The 11791-nt window shown below is 45.6% G+C and overlaps 1 protein-coding gene across 1 annotated transcript in view; it reads left to right on the top strand.

The window, feature by feature from the left end:
• The first annotated feature begins 1566 nt into the window (after positions 1-1566).
• LOC135909403 (serine/threonine-protein kinase haspin-like) overlaps positions 1567-11791 on the top strand; it is a 22860-nt gene continuing 12635 nt past the window's right edge. Inside the window, exons 1-3 of the mRNA XM_070529137.1 lie at positions 1567-1603; positions 2141-2290; positions 9828-9901. Coding sequence (XP_070385238.1) covers positions 1567-1603; positions 2141-2290; positions 9828-9901 — 261 coding nt within the window. The remainder of the gene's footprint in view (positions 1604-2140; positions 2291-9827; positions 9902-11791) is intronic.

The raw sequence follows: 11791 nt of genomic DNA, 5'->3' as shown, positions 1-11791 counted from the left end.
TGCCGTCCTCGACTGTGCTTTCCTTCCCTTAGCACCCATTTTGCAACTCCAATAGACCAGCAGTTCTCTCCCTTACGCATTGCAATGTCTGCCCAGCACGACTTCTTCCTCATAATGTCAACCAGAATATCAGCTATTCCCGTTCGCTCTCTAATCCACATCGCTGTCTTCCAGTCTATTATCATCATGCCTAATAATTTTCATTCCATCGTTCGTTGCGCGGTCCTCAACGTCTTCCCAAGCTTCTTTGGTAACTTCCAAGTTTCGGCCCCATACGTTAGTAACGATAGAAAGCAATGGTTAGCAGTAAGCTCCCTGATCATGATTTAGTAATGCCTGCCGTAAGCTCTCCAGCTAATGTTTTATATTTGTTAATTTCCTTGTTCAGAGGCCCCTAAGAGTAATTAACCTCAATAAACGTATTTCTGAGCAGGTTCTAGAGGCTGACAGCCGACCATGACATTCGATTTCTCGCCAGGCTGCGGAACATTACTTTTCTCTTCTGCATACTAACTCTCAATCAGACTTACACTTTCTTCGACAAGTTCCTCAAACGTTTGTTGCAAATAGTCTGCAGCGTTGCTGAGTATGCCAATCTCATCTACAAACCGTAAGTTGGTGAACTATTTACCGTTAGCCCTCACTCCTAACCATTCCCAGTCTAACTGGTTGCACACCTTCAAGTATTCCGTGATAGCATTGTAAATATTTTGCCATTGATCATATGAAGCCTTTTGCAGATATCTGGCTATGCAAAGTCTGCGCGTTAGTGTCATCCGTTCGATATCAACATTCGTGGGAAACTTCATTTTTGACCACTGTTCGGAGCCAGTGCGCTGCTGCCTAGGTGCCCCGATCTAATCATTCCAGCTACCTGATTCAAGCGCAGGTAGCGCGCGTTTCATGTGCAGCCAATATCAAGGCCTTAACTGGCAATGTTCATTCATCATATACTGTAAGCTTGTTCACTTACTCCCTTGTAATTAGGGTGTAAATTAGAAAGACTGGGGTGTTCCAAGGGTGTTTTCTTGTTGAACACCCTTTTCCGTTAAAAAAAGGTGTTTCAAGGGTGTTTATAAGGGTGAAAAAGATGATTACACCCGCATTACACCCATAAGGGTGTGAAAATTTTTAGTGTGTGTCGTCCCCTGGTTGGGCTCCATGGAGGGCGGAGGCCATCCCTGCCGAAAACGCCATGCTTCTAATGGCCACTTCTTTTCCGCGACTATACCTGATCGCCCTCAGAAATGAGGGCGCACCGAAGATATTTGCCAATTTATTGGAAACAAACCACCAAACATCCCCCGATTCCATGTAGTTCATTCAAACAAACCTGGAAAGACCATGAGAATGATTTCTCCTTTGCTCGTGTCTAAGTATCTCACTGAAAGTCTTGGCACAGGCTATAAAGCATCGAAAATGGCTAGCGGCGATCTCCTTTTGGAACTCCGCGATCCAAAACAGTTTGAAAATCTCCCTAAAGTTGATTCATTTGGGGAAACCCCAGTAACAGTAACCCCACACCGAACTTTGAACACCAGCCGTGGTGTTTCTGACGACTATTTGATGGAGCTAACAGAAGCCGAACTGTTGGAAGGCTGGAGTGAGCAAAACGTGATCAATGTTGAAAGAATCATGCTAAGGCGCGCCCGGAAGGCGATAAAAACCAAGCATCTTGTACCTACTTTCTCTTCAAGCATTCTGCCAGAGACACTCGAGGCCGGCTATGTAATGCTATGGGTCAGGCCGTATGTTCCAAATCCTCTCCGCTGCTTCAAATGCCAGCGTTTCGGTCACAGTTCCCAGAACTGCCGAGGCCGGCAGACATGTGCAAAATGTAGTTCCCGTGACCATGCCTCTGAAACATGCGAAAATGCTCCACACTGCGTGAACTGTGATGGCGAGCATGCCGCATACTCGCGGTCATGCCCGTCTTGGAAGAAAGAAAAAGAAATAGTCACAATCAAAGTAAACGAAAACATATCATTCAAAGAGGCACGCAGGCGGGTAGCATACCTTCGTAAGACCAGCTTTGCCGAAGTGGCGCGTCAGGGCGCATCGTCACAATGACCTCCGGCGGTTGTTCGACCTACAAGCAGTGAGTTGGCAGTTACGCCATCTGCCCCCGCTGCGGTTGCAGCTAGCGCTGCTCCGTCAACCAAGCAGAAGGGACCATCGACCCCGAAGGTGGGCGCAGCCGAGGCTGCCCCAACGTCCCCGGCACCTTCCAGCGCTGGCAACAGCCGGCGCAGCCAAATCCCTCAGGGAGCCCCCATCGACATCTGGGCTGGTGGGCGCAAGGGTCTTGTTTTCCGAGGCAGGACTCACTCGGAAAACTTCTCGCTTGCAAGATAATGTGTCCGGCGCCTCACAAGAGGCAATGGACACTACATCTATCCTCAAGGCGCGCCAAGCGCCTAAGGAGCGGCGAGGCTCCCTCGAACGCTTCAGAAAGGCCAAAACCCCGATTACAGGGCCTCGAAAGAGCTCTGTAATCTAAGGCATCACTTCAGTTTTCGTACTCATATGACCTATTTACTTCCAATATGGATACACAAATCATTCAATGGAACGTCAGGGGTCTCCTTAGAAACCTTGATGATATGCAAGAACTCATCCACAAACACAATTCAAGTGCTGTGTTTACAGAAAACACACTTAAAATCAAAACACACAAACTTCCTCCGACAGTACACCATTTTCCGCAAAGACCGTGATGAGGCTAATACCTCGTCCGGCGGTGTAGCAATCCTTGCAGACAAGTCCTAGCTCGTCGCCAGGTAGCCTTACAGACGCCCCTCGAGGCAGTGCCAATTAGAGGGATTCTTTTCAATAAGTTGGTAACTGTCTGTACGATATATATATACATATCCCCAAGCTATCACCTCCAAAAAGCCGATTTCCATAACCTCGTAAAACAGCTCCCGGAACCCTACATACCTTTGGGCGATTTGAACGCCCACAACACGTTGTGGGGAGACACGCGTTGCGACGCAAGAGGCCGACTCATTGAAAACTTTATTCTGACCTCTAGTGCCTTAGTGTTTAATAAGGAGTTCCATTACAGCATTCAACACAATTCATATTGATCCATTGACCTAGAAATAGGCTCCGCTTCCCTTCTCCCTCATCTGGAATGGAATGTGATGAATAATCCATTTGGAAGTGACCACATCCCTGTAACGTTAAATTCAATACGTCAGCAAAAATGCCCCCCACATACCCCCCGGTGGAAACTAGCCTCCGGTGAATGGATTAATTTTAAAGAATCAACTTACTTATCACGAGATCTTATCACTGATTTTAACATAGACAATGCAGTAGCATATTTTACTTGTTTTATAATCGACGCAGTTGAAAAGGTTATTCCCCAAACACAAGGTCTCTCTTGTAAAAGACGGGTAGCCTGGTGGAATGCGCAGTGCAGACTGGCATGAAAGAAGCAAAACAAAGCGTGAGGTTTGCTGCGTCGCTCCCCGACTGCAGAAAACCTCAGAAAATTCAAACTGGCAAAATCGCAGGGAAGGCGCACGCGGAGACAGGCAAGAGTGCTAGCTGGGAGAAGTTTCTCTCAGGCATCACTTCCTATACCCAAGAGTTCAAAGTATGGAATGGCGTAAGAAAGATAAACGGGCAACAAATCCACCCTCTGCCCTTAGTGGACGACCAAGGGACTACCTTGGAGGACCAGGCGAACGCTCTGGGTGAACACTTCGAACATGTATCTGGCTCCACACATTACACAATATCATTCCTCAAATATAAACAATTAGCTGAACTTCAAACTTCAGACACTTGATCGTAAATGCCGTCCGGATAAACCATATAACCGTCCTTTTAATATTGCCGAGCTTAAAGCTGCATTGAGCACATGTAGAAGCTCTACACCGGGAGCTGATAGAATCATCTATGACATGATTAAGAACTTACACGAAGACACACAAATGACACTTCTGGCACTTTTCAACTCTATCTGGGCTGCCGGATACCTCCCATCCTCATGGAAGGAAGCTATTGTTATTCCAGTCTTGAAGCTGGGTAAGGACCCTTCCTTGGCGGCAATTTATCGCCCGATAGCTATTACAAGTTGTCTTTGTAAGCTATTTGAAAAAAATGATTAATAGTAGACTAGTACATTTCCTTGCACTGAGCAGTATGCCTGATCCCTATCAGTGTGGCTTTAGAGAAGGGCGGTCCACGACTGATCATCTTGTGCGCATTGAAAGAAATATCTGTGATGCTTTTGTGCATCAACAGTTCTTCTCCTTGATATGGAGAAGGCGTACGACACAACGTGGCGATACGGGATCTTGTGAGACTTGTTGGGGATGGGCATTCGTGCAAATATGCTCAACATACTAGAAAACTATCTGTCCAAACGTACCTTCCGCGGGAAAATCGGCAATGTATTGTCGCGACCTTTCATACATGAAACTGGTGTACCCCAAGGAGGTGTGCTTAGCTGCACACTCTTTATCGTAAAGATGAACACGCTTCGGGCTTCATTATCGCCAGCCATTTTTTATTCTGTTTACGTAGATGGCATACAAATAGGTTTCAAATCCTGCAACCTTGCAGTGTGTGAGAGGCAAGTACAACAGGGCCTGAACAAAGCATCTAAATGGGCAGATGAAAACGGATTTAAAATGAACCCGAACAAAAGTTCTTGTGTGCTTTTCGCAAGAGGGCTCATTCCAGATCCCAATATCGAAATGTATGGCCAGCGAATCCCTGTGAACAAAGAGCGCAAGTTCTTAGGCATGATACTTGACTCTAAACTAACATTTATTCCACACATAAAGTATCTCAAGGTGAAATGCTTAAAAACAATGAGCTTACTGAAAATTTTAACCCACACAACATGGGGCAGCGACAGGAAATGTTTGATGAATCTCCACAAGCGCCGAATTCGATCACGATTGGACTACGGTGCCGTGATCTCATTCTGCCAACCCGAGCGCGCTAAATATGCTAGATCCGGTCCACCATCTAGGAATCCGACTGGCCACTGGCGCTTACAGAACAAGTCCCCTTGAAAGTTTATATGTAGAATCAAATGAATGGTCATTCCATCTGCAGAGAACATACATCAGCCAAACATATTTTCTGAAAGTCCACTCGAATCCTCAACATCCGTCTTTTAATAGCGTTAACGATATGACATATACTACAGTATTTCGTAATCGTCCCTCTTTAAGACAGCACTTTTCACTTCGTGTGAGGGAGCTTACTGCTGAAATGAATGTTCCACTCCTCAAACATCGTTTAATGCCTCCAGCTAAGCTGCTACCTCCTTGGGAGTGGCAAATGATACAATGCGACTTAACTTTCATGAAAGTTACAAAGCACGCCCCAGGTATAGAAAACCGAATGCATTTCCTGGAACTCCAGTACAAGTACTCCTGCACTGAGTTCTACACAGACGCATCGAAGTCACGCGAGGGGGTGTCCTATGCAGCCGTCGGTCCATCATTCTCGGAATCCGATGTACTGCATCTGGAAACAAGCATGTTTAGGCTGAGGCCTACGCACTATTGTCAGCTGTGCAGCATATAAGGAAAACAAAACTAAAAAAATCTGTTATATATACGGACTCCCTAAGTACTGTGAAGGCCTTGATGTCATGTTGTAAGCACAGAAATCCAGTTTTTAATGAACTATTCTCCGTCCTATGTAAAGCGTATATATGTAACCAGCATGTCATCATATGCTGGGTGCCGGGTCATAGGGGCATCGAAGGCAACGTTCTGGCGGACCAGATGGCCACATCAATTGCATCGTATTCTGTTAATCCTACCGCTGCAGTCCGTCACAGATCTGAGGCCCTTCTTGCGCACGAAACTGCGAAACTACTGGCAACGCTTGTGGGACATGGAAACAAATAAGCTGCACGTAATAAAGCCACAATTATGGTTCTGGCCTTCTGCAACAAAATCGCGCCGATTAGATGTCCTATTCTGTCGCCTAAGAATAGGACACACATTAGGCACACATAATTTTTTACTCACTGGAAATCAGCCTCCAAAATGTGGGAGGTGCGGGGATAGGCTGACCGTCCTCCACGTCCTCCTGGAGTGTCGGAAAGCCAAATCTGACAAACATTTCCCTTAGCATACCGGCAACACATTCCCCGTCATCCTGTAATGTTACTCGACCCAGAAATGCTCTTTGACACCAACGCAGTCCTTGGTTTTCTGAAATATGTTGTGCCACGTTTTTAGCCCCATTAGTTCGTAGCGCCTCCTCTCTTCAGAGGTTAGCGCTGTGATAGTTATTTCGTATAGCATATGCCTCTAGGCCCTTGCGTTTCAAGGGCTTTGACGAGGCAGTAGTGCTTTAGGCAATTTTAGCATTTCGCAAAATTTTGTATTGCATATTCTTTCTTAATGAAGTTTGGTGATCATAGTACACGTCATTGATCATTGCCATAATTTTATTACGTGTACATTTTGTGCAATTTATACCAACTGTTTTAGGCCTCTTTACAGCTACGTCACATTAAATTCACAGAACCCATCATACCACTACATATTCATTAGCACTAGTATGGCGCTCTTTGGGCATACCTGGCCCTTGCGCCATTAAACCTCAAACATCATCATCAAACTAATCGCCGGATGACCATTTGATTGGGCAGGTATATTTGATATGTAACAGTTCTCAAATAGAAGCTAAATTTTTATTTGTATTAGCAGCCTGCGAGGAAGAATGTCTAAACTTGTCGGTATATATCAGAAAACTACAAGATTTGTTTTTACACTAATGTGATTTATTGAAAATGTTTTGTTAATGAATGTGGACTGTTAGCACTACAGTTCTACTGTAAATGTTTCACTGTAATCTGGCGAGTAGTATATATCGTAGAAAGGTGTGCGGAAGATACAAAACCCTACATTGGCATTTTGAGAGAGAGAGAGAGAGTGAACTTTAATAAGCACCAGCAGTTTTCTCGGCTGGGCCTTGGCATTTTGAGAAAAAAATAAACAATATTTCCTTTGCCTGTATACCACAAAGGTTGCTCCAGTACAATGCATGCGATTTATTGCTTTCTAGCACCCCTTGTGTTGTTTATACCAAACCTGCATTGTTGAGTCTCTGCACTGCGCACTCTTCCTGGGGTTCTGTATATTTTTTTTTCTTGGGGGAGGGGGGTGGAGTCTAAACATAATTATTTATTATGGTCGGTTTACATCAAACCCATCATGGTCTATAATTTAATCATCTAAGTTTTGACTGAATTGAATACGCAGTCTATGACATTCCGGTTTTGACAGAATATGCAAGCGGAAAAAAATTCTATGGCCTCGTAGTTTTTGTTCTGTTTTTTACGGCGTGTGGTGTCGTAGACGTAAGTTAACTTAAATTCATATCGTAGGGCGAAATCGCGAGCAAAAAAGAAAAAGCTCGAGCAGGTGGTTCCCCCCACATATGCCTTTGTAATGACGTCTTTTTAGTGTACGCTATACAAATGACTTTTTATTTCGGATTCTTTCTGCGCGTACTTTGCTGGGCCCGAACGCTTTTAGAGAAATTTACAAACTTCAGCCTTCAGTGCGGCTCCGAGACTATTTAGTGATGCTGCGACAGGCTCTCCCAGTGAACACCGCCACCTCATCTAAAGAAACAAAAATTCTTTTTTTTCTTTGTGATGCGCATAATGTCGTCTTCGCACGCCAGCGTCGCTGTGACCTCTGAAATGCGTAGACAGGCCCCACAATTCTTCGAGCAAACCTGACCCACGAAAGTCCGCCCAATTGTCATTGCTGGGCTTAGTTTGGTACTGCATCGGGACATAAAACTGGGTGAGTTGTTTAACGTTCATTTGCATGGCGGTAGCGCTGCTGAGACTAAGGCATCCTCGCATTCAAGGCGCCACCGCTTCGCCCCGAGCGGCGCTGGCTAGCAATGTGAGGGCTAATTCTCCACGCAGATGCGCTAGAAGTGGCTGGACAGATGTTGCCAGCTCAGTAGGGAGCTCAATGGACGCTAAGGCAATGAATTTGGTGCGCTAATTCGTACGCTGATGGCTCTGAGAACGTTTACGTAATTGCGGATATTGTCTGTTCTCATTGTGCAAGGAAGAGCAAGAGGTCTTCCTAATACGATTACCGTAAGGGAAGATAGCGAGTGATCGCACCGCAGGATAGCGATCGACACGCAAAAAAGCAATGATGCGAGCTAAAACACGCGCACATGATTCTCTGTATTTTCTTTCTCGTTCAGAAGGTCAATTTGACCGTAAGATGTAGTTTAATTTCAGGTCATTACTTTGATGAACTTAAACCCAGCAACTTACAGTGGAATTTCCGTTCTGAACGAGAAACAAAATACAGAGAATCATACCTGATCCATAAGTTGAAGACACTGCAACCAATAGGCATAAACGTTTCAAAGGGAGCTTTAGAATCTATTCGCTAAATTTCGGGCTATAGACAACAGCACTTATTTTCATTTGGTTGCCTAGTGTACTTTTTTCCTCCCTTTCTTTTTTTCCTTTATATATTTCATTTCAATCGAATAGAGAACAGAATAGAATGGAGCACCGTTTTCTGCCGCTCCTTTCATCATCTCTTTCAGAGAGACGATACCCCACTGATCTCCAGCGAAGCAGATAATGAAGGGGGGCTATGGACACGGCCGCGTGTCAATCTCCATTCTACACCCTCGCCGCTAACACACCTTCGGTCGTTTACTCGCCCACCCGACTTAGCCCTCTCCCCTTTAGAAGAACCATGTGCCAATGATGTCCCCTTCAAAAAGACAAGCGCACTTGTCGAAACGTTGGCTCCCGCTTTTACCTTGTTCTCGCTTTGCTCATCGTCTTGAATTTCCATCTCCCGCCTTCCCAATGTTTTTCCTTACATTGCAGTCCAGTAACTCATTTGTGGCTGCTGGCACAGGCTGTTTGTATTTCCGGTGTTTGTTGCGTGTCCTTGACGACAGCGAACCTTTAATAGAGTGATAGTTTCCACGAATGTTGTATGAAACAAAAGCGCTTTAGTGTTTTCTATATTCAGTGTCCTGCGAATAAATGTATGAACAGAAACGCTGATATCAAATGACAGAATAACTGCACAAGGTTCCTATAATGGCACAAAGCACGTAAATAAGTGTTTGAAAACACAACTTGTGCGATACTTCTGGCGTTTGCATGAGAATGTCTACTAAAAACATTCCTTTCCATCAGATATTGTTTACGAATAATGCGGGATTGCACAAAAATGCACAAAGAAATTGCCGCGCGACTGGCAGCTCGGGGTACTTAGCGTGCACTTACGGGCTTCTTTCATGCTGGGAAAAACACTTGTGTAGCACGTATTGAGGAAGATAAAGCTGTATCGGGAGTTCGTGTCGCTCTGGAATTTTCTCATCGACACTTTTCATCTCATTGTAACATTTCAAAAATGCATTAAGACAAATTACTTAACTAGGCGGAATGCAAAAATAGTCTGAGTATATCCAAGTGGCGTAAAACGACATTACCATGGTTCGGTCCAGCTAGACGTAGCATTTGCATGTTTTAAGTTTTGCTAAAGTTAAGTGAAACACCCTGTCGGTGTCTATGGGTGCGTCCATTTTTCGGTTAAGTGTTCTGTGGTTCGATTGCACTAGAAACAATTCGGTGCATTGCACATCGGCCACGGTGAAAGAGAAACAATTACATGTCTCATGACTTGGATTCTTAACATGGCAAGTGATCTGCCGCAGTTTTCATAACTGTGACTTCAGAATTTTCGGAGTTTTTTTTTCTTGCATGCGAAATTCGTTCCAAAATATTGGTATGCTTGTTTCCCGCTTCCGTACTTATTTTCGGCGGTCTTTTTCAGCCTTGTTTCAAGAGACACAACACTACGTCCTGCTCGAGTTCGAATATGGAGGAAAGACGCTGGAACGCTCCAAGGTATGGGGCCTGGGCTACAGGAATTAGTGTTGCGCTTTAAAACCACGCGTAGACTCTCACTTGCAACTGTGCGCTGTTGATGGCTTGTTTTCTGAGCTGCACTGCACGATTTTCTATGCAGTAGTACTGTGAATGAAACTTTCATTTGAAGCAGTGACTTGTCAGTTGAGGTGGGAGGATCCCTTGAAAAAAAATATAAATACGTGTTGTATCCGCGCATGGCGATAGAGATGAGAGTCCCTAATGCGGCTAAGAACGCAGCATGCAAGATACACGTTATCAAGACAAGGATGTGGCTATGTTATGAAAGCATACCTTTGGGCTCGAGAGGGGACGTATGGCCTTGTTCAATGACATTCCAGGGAGCCACGTATCGCAAAGTGACAAGGACACAGAAACATGAACATAAACGATGGCCATCTCACGACTCATTTATTTCGAGATGCAGGGGAATATAACCGCTCCCGTACTCCTGCAGAGTTCAGATAGGTCATATATGATGCAGACTGACATAGCTCACCCGCCGTGGTTGCTCAGTGGCTATGGTGTTGGGCTGCTGAGCACGAGGTCGCGGGATCCAATCCCGGCCCCGGCGGCCGCATTTCGATTGGGGGCGAAAACACCCGCGTGCTTAGATTTAGGTATTATGGATTTAGGAATGCAGGGTCGATCAAAGCAGATTACGATGGCACGCGCGCAGAAACAAGCATGGTCAGGCACGGTCGCGGAGGCTGCGAAGCAACGGAACACTAGTGTTGACGTCACAACATCGTGGTTTCCGGTCTCCGCTCGCATCGTCAGCGTCAGCAGCAGCGCGCGGCATTCGTCGGGGGGCGGAGCTACAGCGCAATTTTAACCGACGATTACGTCGCTCCTTGAAAAAAAAAACCAAATTTTACCTACATGGTTTGAGGTTCCCGCATCCGTATGTGAGCGTCTTATTGAATTCGACACTCTTCAGCTTCCCTTTAAAGAACCCCAGCTGTTCGAAATTTACGGAGTCCTCCACTACGGCGTGCCTCATTCATTCAGAGATGCCCATTCATGTGACTGTCTAACTTTTTTTTACGGCCTTGTCATTTAGCCATCTCGCCACCCGTACTACGTCTATGCACGCACCCGAGAATGGGCTGCAGTGAAACTTCTAAGTCACGAATTATACGTAGTTACTTGTAAACAATTACATTTTTGTTAACCTCATGAATTAACGATTACATTGTTTAATCGGTAACGCTCACTGTAATTCACTTTTTTCCGTAATCACAAGTAAGTAGTTGATTTCTTGAAAGGTCAAGCGGTAACAGGCCACGTCGGTTTGAGAGCGTGAATTTGGCGAAAACTACACTGGCCCGATATCGTGCTACGCAGCCGCCTCGCGGACGCGCATGCTCTGACAGGCACACCCAGGAGCTCGGCATTGTACGCGCTTTCTCTGGCAACTTCACGCGCTATTTCAGGGGACATTTTATCTAACCGCTTTCCCACCAACTTGGATGACTCGGTAGTCCATATGCTAAAAATGGGTCGGGCATGGGGCTGTTGTGCTGAGAGAACAAAGTTCGAAACCAACCGTCGGACCAACTTGGGTCACTAGGTATGTGTCGTTGCGCATCTAACCGCTCACATCACAGAATCTAACCCGCATCACAAAATACAGATTGGGCGGAGGCTGATACCTGCCGCAGCGTGCTCAGTGGGAAACGCAAGAGAAACGGGTTTCCGCTGCTGCAGTGCGCGTGTGTCTCTGCTTTGCTTCAATGATAATCGCACTGCTGTCGACTTTTACCGCAAGATGGGTTCCGGTTGAATTGATTTCCTCACCTGTTGTTAGCCTGCGAACTGAACCGCGGCACTGGTATACGTTATCAATAGCGACGGCCACTTAGGACA

The sequence above is a fragment of the Dermacentor albipictus genome, unplaced genomic scaffold (genome assembly GCF_038994185.2).
Source record: "Dermacentor albipictus isolate Rhodes 1998 colony unplaced genomic scaffold, USDA_Dalb.pri_finalv2 scaffold_17, whole genome shotgun sequence".
NCBI classification, from domain to species: Eukaryota; Metazoa; Arthropoda; class Arachnida; order Ixodida; family Ixodidae; genus Dermacentor; species Dermacentor albipictus.
The sequence above is the reverse complement of the archived record's forward strand: the minus strand, read 5'-3'. Positions and strand labels throughout refer to the sequence as shown.